The 20,834-nt window shown below is 38.8% G+C and overlaps 1 protein-coding gene across 1 annotated transcript; it reads left to right on the plus strand.

The window, feature by feature from the left end:
- The first annotated feature begins 1,576 nt into the window (after positions 1–1,576).
- Positions 1,577–16,578, plus strand: LOC110058765 (uncharacterized). Its single transcript, XM_089272079.1, has 5 exons — positions 1,577–5,376; positions 11,230–11,301; positions 13,223–13,429; positions 14,068–14,358; positions 15,324–16,578. The coding sequence occupies exons 1-5, from the start codon at positions 5,221–5,223 to the stop codon at positions 15,348–15,350; spliced, it is 753 nt and encodes a 250-aa protein (XP_089128205.1). The 5' UTR covers positions 1,577–5,220; the 3' UTR covers positions 15,351–16,578.
- The last annotated feature ends 4,256 nt before the right edge of the window (positions 16,579–20,834 follow it).

The following is a 20,834-nucleotide window of genomic DNA, read 5'->3' on the forward strand; positions in this document are numbered from 1 at the left end:
CCGTTATTACGACCAACGACCACCTCTTGGAGTGCTCAGTCCTTATTTCCTTTAGCAAATTACCCCGTTAATACGACTGGTTAAACTGGCTGGTGAGGAAGCTGAATGACAACAGACAAATAACACTTGAGGAACTGAAAGACGTCATTGTTTTCTCCCATTACATGTGCCCGGTTCTGTTCATTTTGCAATGAATTGCTTTTTTAAGATTGAGGAATAATTATTGTAAAAAGGTTGATATATAGCGGAGTTAAAGGTATTGATGTGCAGTACGTGTTTAAGGCGTGTTGTATCATAATGCGACCCTACCTCGTTAATACGACCACCCGGTTAATACGACCAATTTTTTATGGCCCGAAGGTGGTCGTATTAACGGAGTTCCACTGTACAATAAACTACTTACAGTACGTTACATAGAATAAACTTATTACTGTATACATGTATTATAATAGAGTTTCCATATAACGCGCGCTCTGATTGGTTGAAACAACGTGCTTTATCAGAGAACAGAGCACGGGTTGAGCATGGGCTCATGACAGTAAGCTGGCTTTCAAATGTTTGCTTCGGAATTTTGACAAATTTGACCCAAATTAAACATCCCCTGTGATTCAGACAAACGCAATGGAAACGAGCTCTATGTCTACAGTAAATATGGCTCACGGAGACCATTGTTAGCAACAGTAGTGTGAAAACTGTACTAAAATGACAAGTTTCGTTAGATTCCCGCCGACAAAACACGTAGCGAAATAAACAAATTCTCAACCTAACCAGTGCTTCGATAAAAGACATTATATTTGTTACGAAGGCTGATTATACTTAAAAAGTAAAACAACGACAGAATACAACAACTGAGCTGTCTCTGTTTATGATGAGAAGCTTTATTTTTGTAAAAATGCTCAATTACTCAAAACAACACTTACATGCAGTGTAGTAACGCTCGCTCTCTGGTCATTTCAGCGAAGTGAACCGACGATTGGTCAGCTCAAAGCTTGCTCTGGTATTCTCCTCTTAGTCTGTCTACCTTTTACGCTAGTTCGGGCGATCTTGCTGCAAGCGGCTGCAAGCCGTAAATAACTGTAGCTCCTTTCAAATTCAACTCAGCATTTCGCATTTTCATCCGCAAGCTTTGAGCTCCTGGTTTCGTAATCTCCATTGGAAAAGTGCACGTTTTCATGAGCCACAATACGGCCGGATTCCTCTGAACTGACAAACCTTTACCTGCCTTTAGATTCTTATTTGAAAATTAACTAAAAAGCAAACTTTGAAGGCATCGTTCTTCTCTCGAAAGCCGGTCGAAACTACTCGAAACTGAAAGCTTAGATGAAGTCCAGTTTGTGATTGACAGCTGTCGCTTCGTTAGCCAATCAAATTATTTGAACAATTCTAATAAGGATTGTGATTGGTTTATTTTAGCGTGCTTTATCAGAGAACAGAGCAAACGCCACTTGAAAAATAAAGTTTGGTTTAAAAATTCTGCCGAATGCGTGGGGAAATTATTGGATTCTTTATCATAAAACAAATAAAGAAGCCTCGACTGTGCTCTGTTCCGTTGTAAAGCACTTAGGAAGTAGTAGAGCACTCAAGAAGCGGGGAAAAACACTCGACTTCGTCTCGTGTTTTCCCCTACACTTCTTTCGTGCTCTACCGCTTCCTGCGTGCTTTACAACAGAACAGAGCACAGTCGAGGCTTCTTTATTTGTTAAATACGTAGACTAAACTAATCACTGTACATTACCTACAATAAAACTACTTACAGAAAAACTAGTTCATACAACAAACTACTAAATTACAATACTCTATTCACACCACACTACATTAAGTTGAGAGCATTATTTAAAATAATAATTATCAAAATTAAGGAATTTAACGATACACACAAATAGACAGCATAAAAAGCTGCTAAACAAATAGAAACAGAAACATACTTGTTAGTTTCCTATTTGTATGTTTTTGTATCCTTTCCACCACCATCTCTTCCTAGGTCAACACTTCAACAAGTTTTCTCCATTTAATAAAATGTTGTCAAAGTTGATTTTTTTCTTTGGCAATTTGGAGTTCAATTCTGTAAATCAATTTAAGGACGGTGCCTACTTTTGTTAGTGCGCACACATTCTGTGCATCACGCAAGCCATGGTTTAAGTGCTACGCGCGCGCTGGGGTTGACATTGACGCAATAACAACGCAAAAACCTTGGTCACAGCAACCTTCAGGACAGCTTTAACTATTATCCTTGATGGTCTAAACCTTATGAAGTATGGTTTTTTCGGATTTCTAAATTAATAGACTACTGTTTATGTTACTATCGATACTAGTAGAAGTAAAGTGGGAAAGGGAAGCGAAGGACCACAATATCCCCAAGTTTTCAGAATTGTGAGGACAAGTTAATCTGAAGTGGTTGTCAGATTAGGTGGTAAGGGCATAAATGTAGTCTTCCTTGCCACTACCACTACATACATACTGGAGGAACATGGAGACTGGAAGAGTTTCGAAAGCTTTATCTCTGAAACATGAAGAATGGTTACTTAAAAGACTTTACTACTTACTTTCATTTGTTTTTGCTTACAATGAACTGTTGCTTTTCCCATCATTAAACAAACACACAAACAGAGTGACTGCTCAGTAAAGACTAATTGAATTAACCATTTAAGTAGGGTGAGAGAGTTGTTCTACCGCTCTTCACAAGCCATTGGACTCTATACGATCTAAAGTATTTCAATTCGAGAAAAAATGCCGACCCCTCGAAACCCAACGATTTTATCGAAGATAATACAGTCAGCTCTTTCCAAGCGGCCACTTTTCGTACTCGATCACCTCCCGTAGGTGACCACTTCTTTGTGCAAAGGTACATGTAGTGGACAAGCATTTTCCATGGAGAGGGACATTGGATTTTGCGGTATTGGACAATTTTTTTGCAGTATTTCGGTAATCTCAATCTGGAAATGCGGTATTGCAATTGTGGTATTAATTCTCCGAGCCTGCGGGATGCATTTTTTTTTAGCATTTTGGACGGTATTTAAAATTATCCTGAAGTCCTCCAACGTCTTCCGAGCCTTTTCCAGTTTTCTATTGGAAAAGGGTAAGTTATTTTTTGTTAATCAACAATTTTTGTTAGTCAACACGTCTAAATCAACGTTCATCAACAAATTCCTAATTGTTATTTCCGTGTTATTAATGCTCCAAACTTGACCTATATAGAACTGCGGTTTCGGTATTTTTATCATATGTGAATATCGGTGTTTGACATTTGTTATTCGTATGACATTTCCACGCGGACGTCACGACACGCGAAGTTTGTACATAGTTGCTCCAATGACTTCCGGTAGGCGTTCGTGCTGCTTAGCACGATTGGCTCTCCCATGGAATTTGAGTGTGATGTATTGAATGGTGGTTCTGCGTCGCTTGTGTAACAACTTAAAATTTTGCAAATTATGTCAGAATTCATTAACGATTTTGCCAGCCTGAAATTTTGCAGGTTTTGAAATCCAATTTCTGCTTGAAAATTACACCCGATGCCTTCTCTGCGCGCAGTCGTAGTTTATGAGGAAAACTGTAAACAATGAAGTCACTCAGCAAAATATATAATCATGGCGGACAGTGTAGCGAATTCGACGGTGACCATGGCAAGGAATCTTGCCATTGCACAGCTCATTGCACAGCTCATGGCACAGTTTCGACTATATTGAAGTGCTGAGGTAATTGGCGGATAGTTTTGCGATATTGCGGTATTTGCTGAATCTTTTTGCGGTATTGCGGTGTTCAGAACCCCTCAATGTTCGTATTGTCAATGATATACTAAGGCGGCTTATATTAAGGAATCTTGTATTCTGTTTTGAGCTGTCCTCAAATTCATTGGATTGACTTGTTCAATGTAATGCAATTTGGAATTTGTATTAGAGATTAAAGATTAAAGATTAAAGATTGTGCTTATGGATATTGATTATATTTGATTATATTATATGTATTTGATGTTGTTTCCTCGGTGTTAGAAAATATCAAGTTACTGTCCGTCCTTAGAGCTCGGACGGACAGACATGGACAAAAACGAACAATTTTTTTTAAAGCAACTTCACTTTTCAATTTAACTGGAGAAAATTTTAAATTGGTCATGTGACCAGGAGATTTTTATAATTTGACTGACAGGGGTTGTTTAGCTTGACAAGAAGGCTAATATATCTGAATTTCCTTCTTTGTAAGATTAAGAAGGTGACCAGAGTTGTTACATTTTGCGTTGTTAAATTTCGTGTTAAAGAAGTTGTTATGTTTTTGTTATGGAGGACAGATGTGAATATTTAAGTCTCTGGAAACTTCTAGAATGTCAAGTCACGCAATGTTTGTGCCAGAACCTTCTATTGTCACGCTATGGAACGTTTTAGAACATTCTACCGAATGATGTAATGATAATGTAATGTTACATAAATAGAAGCTCCAAGAATGTTCTAGAATGTTAGATAAATGTATATAAAGAATCAGCTAGGTAGTGCAGATTGTCCCAGTTAGTTCTCGGCAGAGACCGAGAGAAGAAGCTATAAAGTTCCCGTGGGTAGTTCTCGGCAGAGACTGAGTTGAGAAGCTACAGTCCCGTTGTTGTTCATACGTTCAACATACGTTCATTGTCAATCCGTCTGAGAAGAAAACAAGCACGAATATTAATATTTTAAGAAAAAACTGCTAGAGTTTTTAGTGATATAATTTAGTACTGAACTGGCAAAGCCGCACACTATTGCACTATTTTTTTTTAACGTATTGTCACGTACGAGGTGGCCTCAACTAAAAGCATGATGGTTTCTAGAGGTCACCTCGCCTCACATTAAAATATTTATAAATATTGTACGTTAAGTAAAAAGGCAAAACAAGCAGAATGAATATAAAAATTTGGTTTGACGCAATGAAGAAACTAGTTAGATTGAAAGGTGTAAAGGTCACAAATAATCTCATATTGTACTTCGTGCAAGCTTGAGTGGTCCTCGGGTTTAATCGATCGTTAATCACGGCATATGTCGATTCAATAAATGCAAATTTACCACAATCTGAGTGACTTCTCGGGCAGTTTTGTAAAATAAGTCAAAATAACTCACAAAAAAGCTTTCTAAGACAGTTTCACTAATCCTGGTCAATAGCTCCCGTTCATCATACTAAGTGTACAAGAGTTTTATGCAAATTTTACGTTGCTGACGTTGTTAATGATTTTTCAAAGTATTTCCTGTTGAAAACACTAGCAACATGGCGGACAATTCAGTGAAGGCTACGAACAGTGCTAGGATTCTTGCCATCGTTCATTTTATCGTCGGGTTTCTGCTCGTCTGTTTCGGCGTCGCAGACTACGTCGTGGGAACTTGGACCGGTATTATAGGTATGGGTATTTGGACCGGTATATGGGTGAGTAGAATTAGCAATTCGTCAAACGCTGATTTTTGTTGTTTACCCGAGGACGCGAAAGTGTTTAAAGGTCATAGTTTAAGGAAAAAATCAATTTAACCTTCAACGTGGCTTTATCCGTTTAGAATCTAAATCTATAACCAAGGCCGCAAAATGTACAGCGTTGAAGATTGTATTTGGAAATGTGAATCTGTCTTTTTCGTAGACAAACTACCTAAAGATATTTTGGTCTGTTTGTAACATAAGCAAACGATCTGGTTAGATACCTGTTGAAGTCTCTCTATACGTTGGCCCAGACGCGCCGGCCGTAACTTAGCAAGTTTCGTATAAGACTCTCTGTCGACCGAAATGCTTCGCGATCGTTTGTTTTTGTTTTAACTCCTTCGCTGAAGAAAGCATTAGAGAAATCGAAAGGATTTTGGGCCTTTGGCGGCCTCAAATTTAATTGCGTTCGCAGAACGTTTTTCCTAATCTTGGGTGTCCTGTTCAGTGTTTGAAGGGTGACCTATTTTGACATTTTTTCGTCGAACGTCTGTATTTTTGCGCCATTTTGAATGACGTCTATGTCATATGCGCAGAGACTATGGGTCACCTCGCACACCTCGTGGTTTTCGTTGCAGTCTGAGTATGAGTATCGTACAGCGGATATCTATAAACTAACTCGTAATTTACAGTTTATTTTATATGTTCACGAACACGACTTTGAATTGGCTTCAAGATGTTTACCGTGAGAACAACTATACCAACTAGTTGAGCAATCTAGCCTGGATCTTGTCGTCAGAGTAATTTTCCACCGATTCCAAACAATATTCAGAATATTCGACCGTATCTGCTGCGACCTAGGTGTAGAATTAGAGTAATGAATACTATCAATACTATTTCTCTGTTTTGTTTTCTTTGCCGATTCCACCGCGCTTTAGAATCCCTACAGTGTTTTTATCGATAACGGGTCACGTAAGGATACTAAAACGTTTTCAGTTTGCTCATTTTGCAAGAAGGTTTTCTTCTCAAGGAATAAATAGCCAACTGGTCTGCCTCCTTCCAACTGGGATTTTTTAACCATGTTGCGTCTATTTGACATACTTGTTTCCTTTGCTTCAGTGGCATGCCTGTAAACTAGTTAAGCTTAGTGCTTGTGTAGCTAAGTGCATGATCACTATAAATAAGATTTATATTTACATTTTTTACACAACATGCAGCAGAAAAAGGACTTGCTTTCGTCAATATAATTTCAAGAAATCTCGTCATAGTTAACCTAAAACTGGATGAATCGATAGGTGATGCGAAAGTCTTTTCCGAAAGCTGAATGCGAAACAAACATAAAATCAATTCACCGTCACTTTCTGCCGCAGACGGGAGTATTTTTTGAGTTATTATTTTCTTTGGTAAAAGAAAAAATACTTCTTAGTCAACACGTCTGGGGTATGTTATGAGCGGGTCAATTGATGAGTGAGTGAGTGAGTGAGTAAGTGAGTGAGTGAGTGAGTGAGTGAGTGAGTGAGTGAGTGAGTGAGTGAGTAATAGCAGTAATAGTAATAGTAACAGTAATAGTAATGGTAATGGTAATGGTAATGGTAATAGTAATAGTAATAGTATTCTTTATTGCGTCTTACTCTCCAAAGGGAGGTATTGGTCTAGTTGCAACAAAGGTTTGAACATTAACTAATAAAAATACAAAATAACATTTACCATATCGGTATACAATTCATTAGAAAATTCATAGCGCTTATTACATTTGTGAATTAAGAATCTCTTTCCTTTTTTTGAAACATTAAATGAATATCTGACCAAATTCGCAAAAACATGCCTGCATTGACTCAAAGACAGTCCCAGGGGCCAGGAGTCCTCTGACCATTGCCCCCCCCCGGCTAGGAGATTGGCCCCTCACGTATGCAAGTGGCATGGGCCTCTCCAGCAGGGTGCCATGTCGACACAGAAGCCTCAAACAAGGTTTAACAACTGAGTAAAATACCCAGTCAATATCAAGGTTATTTAACACTGAAAACTCAGTCTAGCTACCTGGGGGTGTCCGTGCAAGACACACTCCCCTCTCCCCTGCTTTTGACAGCTGGCCGCTAGCAAGCCACCAGCAGATAGGCCAGTCATCGGGCCATGTGCCCAGCCCGGCCTTGACGGAGCCCCCCTGGATTTAAGGTCGTTGGCTTACCCAGGATTCGGGCTAAGCCAGCGAAAACCTAGCGGGCAGGTGTTTGCGCATTCGCTCAGATATAATGACCTGTTATTTTAGATGTAACCGTGTTTTCTGCGCTAAGTAAATACTTCCTCTTCTCGTTAGTGAGTTAGTGAGTGATGCATACGTATGTATGTCACACCAATCAGATTGGGGCTACTATAAACAACCGATTCAAATTGTCGCTTGTAAAGGTGAATTATGTTTGTGAAGATTTCATCCCGATTGTAAAACGGCTATTTTTCAGTCTATAAACAGACACCGTTATTCTTGTATTGGACTTATTCTGACATTTCCGATGCTGCGTTTACTGTGGTTAAGCCCAGGACTTTGTAGATGGGTTTAAAAAGATTTCAAAATTCGATCTCTGAAACGAAGTCCGTGACCCCCAATTTTTTTTGCATTCTGACACAAGTAACTCATCTGATTGCTGTAAAAATTTAAAAAAATCTATAGATTGGAAATTTTCACGCAAACGTCCTTAAGAAGCGCTGTTTACAGAGTAATACTGTCTTCTCTTTGAAACATTTCTTGGAATCAATACTGAGATACTCATCTAATAATAATAATAATAATAATAATAATAATAATAATAATAATTTCGTTATCTATATAGCGCAAAATTCATTAACATATATGAACTAATACGCTTTACAAACACTATTAAATAGATAAATCGCATTTATATTTAAAACTATCACATCTTAAAAAATCAAATCTAGGAAATATACGCTGACTTAAATAGGTGTGTTTTAGGTTCTCTCTTAAAATTAATATTGTCCACTGCCCTAAGGCTAGGCGGCAAAGTACTCCAGAGAGCTGGGTCTGCCCCAGAGAAAGCTCTTTCACCAGTTGTTTTCGCACAATTTATCACAGGCCGAGCTATCATATTGGTACCATTAGATCGTAAATCTTATATTTGAAGTGGTTTTCTCTGTCAAAACCAAAGAAAGTATCGACAGCTAGTCATGAATGAGAACACTGCTGGAGTTTTGAAATTTGTTTTTGTCGCAGGTAAATACGACATGTTTTTATATGTTAGTTTCAAATGGTAACCTTACTTTGATTAAAGCTGACAAATCAGTGTCTCTTGTTCACACGGTGAGATTAAACAAACAAGAAGCCAATCTAACGACACGTGCAGACTTGATATAAATGTTTGGAAGTCTCTTTTTTAAGTTTCTTCAACGACATTTTAATATCTTGCATTTATAGCAATTCTTAAAAACGGAATATTTTAGCAGAGATTTTCGTAAAGGTTTGTTTTATTGAAACTCTTCAAATATTCCTGAAGACTCCATGGCGGCAAGTTAAACCGCAAATTAATTAGATAAGACTTTGAGGCGACACAGTGGTTCTTTCGTTTTGAAACAGATTCCTTGCGTAGTTCAAAGAGGTAAACTTACGTCGTTTTCCCTATTCCCTAATCAATCAATTAATAAAACACAACTTTCCCCTGGTAAATGGGGCACTGGTTGCTGCACCGGATTAGCTTTACCTGGTTAGCCCAGCATCAAGTGAGGAACAGCCCCCATTTATTGATAACTTCAGATAAGCTTAGATAGTGTACGTTATATGAAACTGAACAAGTACATTAAAAACTAGTGTGCCCGCTGCCCGTCAGGAAAAAGCCCCTTTTCTTTAGGAGGAAACCTGATCCCTCTCGACTGCAGAGCCAGGCACATAGGAACCTCGAGGGAGAGAGGTTGTAAGCTACACTAATGCACTATTTAGACAAGCTATCTGTAATGATATGTATACAGTATACTTCACAAAATAAAATTAGCACATGTTGGTAGCAGCGCCAGTCTAGAATGATTCCCCAAGTAAAATCCCGCCAACACACGATCTCGATTCTGATGTTGCCATGACAACTGTCAAATCTCCGGCGAACCGTGAAAACGTAAATTTGTTGCTATTCTACGAACCGCAGCAAATAGCAATTTCTGTAACTGACGTTTTGCCACCAAAAAGGCTCTCAGGCTTTGAGAAGGGTAATGAGACGAGGAAAATTCTTGAAGTCTACAGATTTCACGGCGTCTTGTAAAATTGGTACAGTTTTTCATGTGTCTGGTTGTTTTAAGTCTTCAATTAGGTAACGCACTTTACCTTCAATGGCTGCGGCTACACTAAGACAGTTAACTGGGTTTATTTTTTAGAAACCTGGTTAAAAATTCTAAACAACTTAACTCGGTTAAAGGTTGGTTATAATAAAATAACGGGGTTATATTTTATGAGCGGCCGCACTGAAATGGGTTATGAAGTGGGTTAAACTCAATTGACGTCATGAGATAAACCAAAAAAATGGCTGACTTCGAGGACCCTGTTCAGTTTGTTGTTATACTCTCGATTCTTTTTCTTTGTTTTCGTTTCCTTTCTCTCCACTCACGGCTAAGGCAGTCCCTCTTCCTTCTAATGCGAACTACGCGAATTTCTAAGGCAGTTCTTTCAAACATGATGTTAATTTCGCGTAGACGTCAGAGTGTTCCCCATCGCCGTCGAATCGTCCTCGAGTCTGGGTATACCCGAGAGACCAGCGATGGTTTGGAAAAATCCATAGGAATCCTACCATGCATGACTTTTTTAGAGAGCACTTTCGAATGAGCTTCGACTCTTTTCACGCCCTTTGTCGTATTCTGTCGCCATTTATGGCAAAAAGAAACACTCGCTTCCGTGCAGCGCTGATCAGACTGCTGATAAGAGACCACTAACCTGGGTTAAAGCACGGAAAAAGGTGGTTTAAAATTAACCTAACCCGGTTAAAAAACCTATTGTTCATCAATTAATTTCCATGGTAACCGTAAACCCGGTTTAAGTTCCATGAACAGCCGAAATTAGCGGACGCATCACGATTTTTCGGTAACCCGGTTAACCGTAATTAATTGATTAGAAATAACCCGGTTAACTCTCCAGTGCGGCCGCGGCCAATATGTCTTCTCGTTTAAATTGGTTTTGAAATCGATATCAGTTTGAAGTGGTAATAAGACCCATACTATCGCGTGACGATGTTATAATTTAATTGGTTTTTGTTATAAAATGAGTCAGAAAAATTATCCAGAATCAACACCAATCTGCCGTTCACCGTTAGCTACTATTGCAGACTGCGTGATTTCTCGCTGCCTCGCTGGTAACAGCTCCATGAAGTTCTAATAAACAAAGCCACTTACCGACTGTTAAAATCAAACCTTAACAAAAGTAGGCTTGATGTTACATTTCCTAAGGTGAAATAAATTCGAAATTTGTTGAATTAACCTTATCATAACTGTTAAGAAGAGTCCCCTGAGTGCTGCTATATCCTCGGGCTTTTAATGCGCAAAATAAAATAACTCCTGCTTAACTGTTCCTCCACCGATTCTGGACAAATTTTCTCTGATAATTCTCTTAAAGAGTCTCGGTGGTCTTAACCTTCCACCGAGGTTCTTCACAAATCATAAGACTTACCCAGGAAATATATATGCCACGCATCGAAATCAAATTGCAAGATTTTAACAAGCTGTTTGATTTGAAAGCTATCATAGAGATTTCGAGTGTTTTACTGGAAAATACACCACTCGTAAAATTCATATAAAACCACATCCGCAAGGCTCCAAGCAAAGCTTAGTTTAAAACTAGCGTTTAGATAACGTTTGACTTGTTAAGAAATTAACAGTGTTATGTTTCAGATCTTGTTCACAGGAGGTCTGGGAATCCTTGGCACTCGCAAAGAGCCAAGGACTTTCTCACGCAACGCATTTGTAAGTAAACGTTTGAAGTTGTCCTTTAGTAGCATTTCGAAATAGATAGATATATATTGATTCAATTGAAGCCTTGAGCAAGGTAATTGGAACTTAGCTTGCCTCGGTGGCTTCTCTTACTTCTTGTATCTAGATTCGAAATAAGAAAGTAGTATATTAAAGGGATTTGGATCAAGATACTGATGTAAAGCTGTGCGTTTCCTCTCATAATACAGTGAGTGAAAACCACGTTACTATAACGTTACTATTCTGGCCCAGGTTGTTCGAAAGCCGATTAGCGCTAAATCACGATTGAATCATCCTAATCCACGGAATAAAATTCTCTGTCGATTAAATTCTGTTCCTAGAAGCACGATTAGCGCTATTCAAGGATTAAACTAAGGGTTGAATTTAACACACCTAGCGAGGTGGGTTAACTCGCTAATCGGATGAAAAAGCGGAGAAACAAATCAAAATGGCGTAATTACAGTTTGTTGATTTTGCTTTAATGCCGGGCCTGGTAAGGAAAGAAAGGCTATTCGGCCTACCAGAAGACTTTTCCAAAATTGATTTTACTATTCTATCACGAACGAGCCATCCCGCGTTCGGTGTTTCCCGCGGTTTTTCGAATTTTCACAACAAGGACAGAACGCTGTTCGGCGATCCGTAAAATTTTCTACACGACGAACGCTAAGCAAGAAATTTCAACATTTCCACTCACAGAAGGATCTCAAAGGTAGAAATCGTCGCTCACTAGCCGTTGTAATGTAAAAGAAAGATCAGTGGTGAAATTAAAGGCTTTTGGCTTGATAAACGCGAGTATTTTATGGACAATACGTTGTTAAAGTCTTACTTCACTGTCAAACTTGCTTGTTCTTCAAAAAGTTGTTTATTTCATTTGGCAGAATTAAGAGCCGCCCTCTGTAATTATCAACTATGGTCATTTGGACGAGAAAAAATCAAATTCCTCAAACTTTCTCAGATGAATGGTCTAGATAAGTGGTTTACAAAAATATAACTTTCAGTTCAGTTCGATTCTATTTTAGCGCTGAGGCCGCCATCTTGGTTTTGCCCCTCTGTGTGGGCTTTCAGCGGCCATTTTAGGGCACATTTTTAACAATTCACCATACAAAGAAAACGTTATAAATCCGGTTAAAAACCCCTTATTCAAGACAAGCAAATATTTCCTGTTAAGTTGAGAGGTTGTTTTGGCAATTTGATCATCATCTGAGTTTTTTTTTTTTTTACAGAATTTTAAATTTCTTCCCTTTCGGACTACTCATGAAGCGCCTTAAAAAAGGCAAAGTTTAAAGGAAAATACCGCCAAAAGTACATCACTAGAGATCCCAAAACTACCTTCCGCTTAAAGAGCAATGTCTCACCTGTAAAAATATACAATAAAATTTTGGACAGTTGAAACGGTAAGATGCTAGAAGAAGAAGTTTAAGCTGTGTTTTAGTCAACAAAGACCGCCGTCCTAATTAGCATAATAATAATATAACGTGAAAATAACAGAGCACAAAAAAAAATATTGATATATTCCACTTACCTCGCGTCATGTCGACAACTGGATGTTCCACGATACTTCATGTTATATTATCAGTAGGTTTCAGCCGCATTTTCGATGATTAGTGCACGAAATCACTCTGAGACATTGCAACGGTTAACAGATTTCAACTCTCTGAAGCCAGCGTCATAACATCTATCAATATTATTTGTCTTTCGTCTCATAATCGGCGGTTTACAAGAAGTTTAACAATTTGCTGAGATCCTAACTGACCCAGAAGTCTGTTAGCAGCCTTAAAAATGCAAACTAGGTCCCCAAGTTGAATGCAAACCCGCGCTCCCGTTCCTCGAGTCTGCGGTCTTCACTGCGCAACTTTAATTAAGTGCCAAAATGGCGACGGAACCAAATTTTCATGTGTTCTTATTTAACTCCAAGGCTGGTGTGTTCATGGGCTTCTCTATTATATCTACTGTACTTGGTGGCATAATAATCATCTGCTTCAGCATATCCACTGCTTACTACGACAGGCACCCAAGGTCTATTACTGTAGCCATTTTGATTCTCGGCATCATCGAGTTCGCCATTGGTATCTGGGCTGCGGTGTACCTACCTTGTACATGTTGTAACACTCCAGCACAACAGGTAAGTCTTCCGAGACTGATGAGGTTCTTAACGGAGAGGTGGCGTTTACGACTAACGGTTAATACTTGGCTTTTTTACGGCCTACGATTAACACATTTTCTACACGGTTAAGAGAAACCTTAGAAACCAATGATCGTTGTTTTAAAAGTGCAAAATTAATTATCATCGTTTAAAAAAGCGAAAGTTTCATTTTGATTACTGTAAAATATATTTAAGTTATTTCGTTTCATTCCGAAATGGAAAAAGACATAATTATAAGAACTGTAGAGTAATAGAGCTTCAGTACTACTAAAAGTCTTGACGACAGATCTTGAGGCTTTCACTTTCGTGGCTAAACCTTTTTTTTCTTTTTTACGGTTAACATTTTTTACGGCTAATGGTTAAACTTTTCCAATGTTTACGTTTAACGCTTTCGGTTTATGCCCGTTTCACGGCTAATTGCTAACCCCGTTAGACCCTTAGTGATAGACCTTGCTTATAAATCTCTTTTAAAGACACTGCGGAGGAATTTATAATTAGTTTAGAACAAATGCCACCGGTCAACTCAAAGGAATGTTTATTTGAATCTATTTTTACATTGGCGTCCGCCATAAATATCTTGCCCAATTTTACTCTATTTGCTGTCTTTCTTTTCTAAGGGGCACGTATTGTACACTGCCAGTTCTGGTTTTGTCATGACCCAGGGACTTGGTGGTGTTCCTGTGGCCGTTCCGATGCAATCGAACTGTGGCATGGTTGCACTCCAAACTGTCACGCCAAGGGTACAGGAAGGCCAACCTCAAATAGTTCTGGTACCTGTTTCTGCAGCGGAAGGGAATCAACCGCAGCTGGTCCAAGTTGTTCCGTACGGAACCATGGCCACTCATCACACTGACATGTCCCCGCCGTCATATGAAGAGGCACAGCACGCAACACAACAAAACCGACAGGTAAGGCTGAAATTCAATAGGAATGAGAAAAAAACTCATAAGATGCACCTTTCCACCTACTGAAGAAGGGCTAAGTCCGAAACTTTTAGATTACCCGCGAATATTTGACCCTTTCAAGAGCCTTTTGAGCCTTATATCTCATGTATGACTGAAGTCTGTGTAGCTGGCGGGTTTTCGCGCGCGATTGCTTTGTCTAGGTAGTGTAATCAAAGTAATGACAAAATCAATTTAAATTGAATTTAGATGACCAAGTCATATAGAAAGTCAAATTGAACCTTTTTCCCTTGGAATAGAAAATGAAACGAAAGACAAGGTCGATTGAAGAACTGTCTCCTTTTTAATGTGTGGCACTAGCAGACAGAGGGTCGATTTGCACTCCGTAAAATTCCAAAAGACCTATAATTTCAGAATAAGCAGACATTGGGACTCGCTACCTTCGGACAAAAAAAAAAAAACAAACAAACAAACGTCATATTTAGTTAGTGCAACTGTGGTCTTTTTACGAAATAAACGATGATAATTCTACCGGTTTTGTTTTAACACGACGCGACATGAACTTTATTTAAGAACGAATTAACATAAATTTTCATTATCAAGTTACCATACGAAACTTTTGCTTGACTGCTGTTTGAAAAAATAAATTAAATATACTTTTGAACCTTTGTCTCGCTGTCGTCAGCTAGAAGGGTGGGTAGAGGTCCATTTCATTGGAGGGGGCTTGCTACTTTAGGGGGTCACAACATTAAAGGGCACACTTTTTTAACGTTACTTTTGGGAGATCCCTACTTTCGGAGAATTGTTACTTTCGAAATTTTACGGTAATAAGTAAAAAACATCATGGTGGCTATGGTAAAGAAGGTCTATTAGCCAATGGGCGTAATTTCTTTGCGCCCTGAATGGGTCACTCCTCAGTTATCAATTACACGAAAATTTAAGTATACTTGTTATCTTTTTACTTTCTTTAGGGTCCAGCGAAGCCGACTTCTCTTTAGATTTCAGTGAGTTCGGTGGGAGTCTGGTAACCACCAGATGGATGTCACAGAAAACTTAGTTACAAAGCAAAGCTTAAGTGTAACTGTTAAATTGCTAATCTGATTTTACACTTTCTAAATCGCACGTACATTTATACTGAAATGCTTCGAGCTTTTTGAACTTCAAGTGTAGGTTAAAACGTAATTTAAACAAGGAGTCAGCTCATATTTATATCGTCTTACAAAGAGCCTTTACTTAACAAATAAAGAAGGCTAAGCCGTGTATTACACTATGATAAAAAACGACGGGCATTTGAAAACACGAGGGAAATGTATAAAACACGAGCCGCAGGCGAGTTTTTTCTACCTTTCTTGAGTGTTCAAATTTCAGTGTAATACACGGCTTAGGCTTCACCATTTACTTTATAATATAGATTTTACATGCGAAAAACAATAAAACACGCTTTTTCTATGTTTTATACTCTGATAAAACATGGGTTTTTTACCAATAAAAGCGCGGGCAGGGTCCTAGATATATATTATGAAAATTAATAAATACTAAGTGCAACCTTAATTTAGGTAATAAAAAACTGTAAGAAATTAAAACGAGCTTACGCAACCTTTAGACTGTCAGAATTTTCCAGAAAAAAAAAGAAAAAAAAGAAACGCTATTCGCTATCTGTTGTTGGCTATTATCAACAATCAAAAAGATATATAGTTGAGAACTGGCAAAACTTTAATTGATTGCCAAGAATCGAAACGTTCGTCTTAGATTATTGAACGTTTCTTGAATAAAGTTCATCTGATATTAAGGCACGCCCCTTCATGGATACTCGATATTGTTTAGCGAAGGACCTTGCTAGTAAGATATATTAGTGTTGAGCCTGGTTGATACGGAAACGAAACGAACACAGAAAGTGTCCGTATACTATCGGGCTGTCCTTTTTTTAATTCTTTATTATTATTATTATTATTATTATTATTATTATTATTATTATTTACAGTACACGTTTCTTATATACTGTTTTGAAGGGCAGCTACTTTCAGAAATTACGGACAAAATGAATTAACATTTTATCGTCACTTTGTGGGTTCGTTGCTTGTGCAGCTTTACTGTCATTGTTATTCGTTCGTCCATTTGCAATGCGGCTGAGAGTCTAGAAAATACTTGGAACGAGTTTTAGTTTTAAGATAGGTTTGACGAAATAAAAAACCCTGTTGGAACGAATGGGGTAAATTAGGTTAGAAATTATGTTGCATTGTACTTCGTGCATGCTTGAGTGGTACTCGGTTCAACTGTGTGTCAACTGTGTGTCCATTCTAGAAATGGAAATCGACCACAATCTGTTTGACTCCCTGTGCAGCTTTGTAAAATAACCAAGAAACTTATAGTAACGTTTCCAGACAGTTTCACCAAGTTCTTCTCAATAGTTCTCGTTCATTAATAATTATATATGCCTCGTCCACACTACGCCGGAGAAATTTGAAAACGCGGCTTTATATCCGGGGGGGGGGGGAGGGGATATAACTAAAATAGAAGTTGGGTGTGGGTGTGCGGCCCACTTCCCAAAACCCTTACCCTATTTATGACCAAAATATGCGTTTTTTGCTACCCTATCTATGACCTGACCAAAAATTTGATAGCCTATCTAATTCATGACCGTTGCGACTTACACAGTTGCCCTAAACATAAGTTATGAAGGGCTTTTATTGACGGTCTTATTGATAACGATGAAAAAGTAGCTTCTTTTAAGAAACATACCCAGTTCAAGACTAGAGTGCTTAAACCATACCCAATTTATAACCAAAATGGCCAAAATCGATACCCTATTTATGACCAAAACCGCTGAAAAACCCTACCCTTTGGGGCCGCACATACCTACATAGCCCTTATGAGGGGGTACCCCTCGAGCTTTATTTCCACGGTCAGGCCTATCGTCCACACTATATAATCCGTCACGAAAACGGAGCTTTACATAAACGCGCTTTAAAATTGAGTAATTTGAAAACGCTGGCTTTGCGTTTAGTATGGAAAGCGGTAGAAGTCATAATGCCGTGAATCGCGTTTTTTTTTCTTGGTAAACCATCGTAGTCATTCACATAGACCAAAACATGTTACATAATAAAAATACAGTGAAAAACAGATTTATATTAACCCTTTGGAAGGACAAAAACGATGAATTCACGGAACATTCAAATTTCGTCGCTAACTAGAATAACAAAGCTGACGCCGGCGATCGCGATAACGAGCCATTTGTTTCTATGCCCATTATACACCGATTTCATAACTAGTGGACCGCTCGGGTAAGCCTTGATACTGTACGAAAGCCTGAAAACGAGGCGGGTGAGTAAAGAATTTTCAACTCCAATATGGTGATAAGTGAAGCGGAGACGCCTACAGTTTTATTAAAGGAAAGTGATATTCCTGAAGCTACAGTCTTGAGAGAAAGCAATCAGCAGCGTTAGACGAGCTGATCTGTTGTTTTGGCAGCGATTTAAGCATGATCACGAAAGCACAGGTAATAGTTAAGACAACGGTATCATATCGAATGATGTGGATCCTCTGGCAACTATAAGTAAGCTTAATGTAAGCGTTTTTCGCCACGTTTTTCAGACAAACAGGTGCAATATTTAACTATATAGAACTAAATAGTTTCTATTTATTTGTCTTGTTGTATCTTTACCATTGAGTCGCTCCTGTTGTCTGTGCGTGTTTCTATTTTTACACAACTTTTGGTTCTCATTGATGCAGCCGACTGTGAAATCCACCAGGCAGTTCTCGGGAAAAAAAAAAAAAACTATCGCGTTCACTGTTTCAGCAGCTGGTCATTTCGGAGTTTGAGCCCCCTCTCTGGGTTATCAGTGTATTGAAAAAACATGTTCATCTAAAATTCAAACGAATTTTTCTCCGCGTTGTACCATCAAAGCCTCAGCGTGTAAAATAACTCAGGCAAAAACAAAAGACGGCGGAATAGGAACCTTCCCTACTCAAAGACCATTTGAAGGGTTTCTTTTACACAGCCATGAGCATACTCAAACCCTTCACTACACACTCTGGCGATATATGTTTACGACTGACACTCTTAAGCAGCTTTTCTTTTCATGTATTTTCTAAACCAACCAACTACCCCATAGAAAGTGTTGCATATAATTCAATTCTTCTTCAACCAGCAAGCACGCGAAAGTACTAACGGTTTGAGCTTGATAATTTATTGATAAGCGATACCATAGTCGCGAGAGGATCAGAACGAACAAGTTGAGATTTCATAGTTTTGTACCGGACATTTGGTTGGCTGGATTTGAAATAGGACATTTGATATGTTGGATTTGAAAATGTTGGAATCTATTGTTTCAGTTATGCCATCTGATTGGTTTTCATTGTCTGGGTAGCCCCGGTTTCAGTAAGCGCACTGTAAGTGTCTTGTCCAAGAACACAACACAATGTCCCCGGCCAGGGCTCAAACCCGCACCGCTTGTCCCGGCGACTAGTGGGAGGGGGGGGGAGGGGAACAGGGGAGCGGGAGCCCGGGAGAATAGGGGGCGGGAGGGGTACGAGAGGCTGGAGAGGAAAGGGCGGGAAGCGGGAGTTCTAAGAGGGCGGGAAGCGGGGGAGAAATGCGAAACGCTATTTTTTTTTTAATTCAATAATGCGTTAGAATACTTTCAAAAACAAGAACCCAAAATATATTTGACTTGCATTTAGCGTCTTCTCAGTCACTTCTGAGACTTCTGAGCAAACGAGCAAACGAAAATTTGCGCTTGGGCTGAAAAACAGTCTTACTTCCGGTGAAATAGTAAACCCGTTTACAGTGGTTACGTCATAAGTCACGAAATGTCAAGCGGCATGACTGCACGTGTCGCGTAAGCTGTCAAATTGCAAAAAAGTGAGACGACCTACTTCCATGATTTAATTGTCTGATCCCAATAAACGCTGGACTGGTTACTGGAAATGCGTATACTTTATCAGAACACGAGACAACTTATAATTAACTTTTGAGACTGTCGTCACTGAAAACGGATTTCAGAAACAAATCTGAAGAGCCGATGAAAATGGACTGAAATGGTGAAACTCAAGGAAGATAAACAAGTAGGTCAAAACTTCATTGAATTGAAACTTATGGCAGTGGTAATCTTGTTAAATTATTTAAAAACAAAGGAAATGCTTAAGAATTGCGAAGCTAAATGACTAGGATGTGTTTTGACTGCCAATTTACAGGGAACGGGAGCAGCACGCAAAAGGGCGGGAGGCGGGAGATAAAGGTACGGGAAGTGGGAGAGCAGGGTGCGGAAGGCGGGAGGTTCTGACCTCCCTGTCTCCCCCCACAGACTATGAAGCCACGGAGCCTCCACAAAACTCAAATCAAAATTCTCGGTAATTCAGGATTAGCTTGATCGGTCTTTGAGCAACCCGGCCCTGCGGAGTAATATTCAGGTTAATCAGAGTGCAGATTCTAACTCATATTAGCCTGAATAATTAGCGCTCGGGCTAATCTGTTTACTGTTATCTTTTGATGATGGGAATAAATGACTACTGACATTAATTGCTTTTACCCTCAGTGTACATATTATTCCCGGTCTGCAGTCTGTGGTCCGAAGTCTTCATTTTGCATTGTCTGGCTATAAACAGATCACAAGAGGTCCTATTCAGAATATTAAATGTTTACGTCAAAGACAGAGTAGATTTGTAATTTTAGATACAACTGTGCCCTGACCCTGCCATTAGATTAAGATTCACAATAGCTAAAATCGCAATGAATTTATCTCTTTATCATATGACTTCTATCTATATACAAGTCCTTGAGTACAAGATGTAACATTTGAAAGTTCTTTACCCACCCATATACCAGCCCAAATTCCGAAATAAATATCACGTTTCACTAACTCTTCCAGGACCTGCTCTCCGATGCCGAAACAGAGGAGCAGAAAGCCAACACTGAGCTGTGTGATGGCAAGACTCCTTGCGTTGGTCACCTTCGCTGCATTGTCCGCCATGTTTATATATTTTACTGACATCATTGAACTGGATACTTTTGAAGGAGTCTTTAAGTCTCTTACGGCTGCTACGTCCAGGAAGTCCTTTGTTATTGGTTCGTCCATTTGCAATCCGGCTAGAAATCGAGGAAACAAGCTCACACCAGTATTAATTTTAAAGTGTGGTTTGTCGCAATAAAGAAACTTGTTGGATTGAAAGGGCTGAGGGGTAGAAATTATGTTATATTGCACTTGGGTAGTTTTCGGTTTTAATTGTTCATTAATCACAGGTATGTGTCGATTCAAGAAATGCAAATCTACCACAATCTGAGTGAGTTCCTGTTTAATTTTGTAAAATAAGCCAAAAAAAAAAAAAAAAAAAAAAAAACTTTAACTTTCCAAGACGGTTTCACAAAGTTCTTGTGAATAACCAACAGTTCCTCTTTATCATACTAAGTATACTAAGGTGTTATGCAAATTTTGTGTCGCTGACGTAATTAAATATTCGTCGTATTATTTCCTGTTTAAAGACTA

The sequence above is a fragment of the Orbicella faveolata genome, unplaced genomic scaffold (assembly GCF_042242905.1).
Source record: "Orbicella faveolata isolate gen_17 unplaced genomic scaffold, um_ofav_v1 contig_34, whole genome shotgun sequence".
NCBI classification, from domain to species: domain Eukaryota; kingdom Metazoa; phylum Cnidaria; class Anthozoa; order Scleractinia; family Merulinidae; genus Orbicella; species Orbicella faveolata.

Excerpts from the sequence above, each read along its gene's own strand:
- LOC110058765 (XM_089272079.1), top strand. The coding sequence starts at position 5,221 with ATGGCGGACAATTCAGTGAAGGCTACGAACAGTGCTAGGATTCTTGCC. Across the intron at positions 13,430-14,067 it reads GTAACACTCCAGCACAACAG|GGGCACGTATTGTACACTGC; the intron begins GTAAGTCTTCCG and ends TTCTTTTCTAAG. Across the intron at positions 14,359-15,323 it reads CAACACAACAAAACCGACAG|GGTCCAGCGAAGCCGACTTC; the intron begins GTAAGGCTGAAA and ends TACTTTCTTTAG.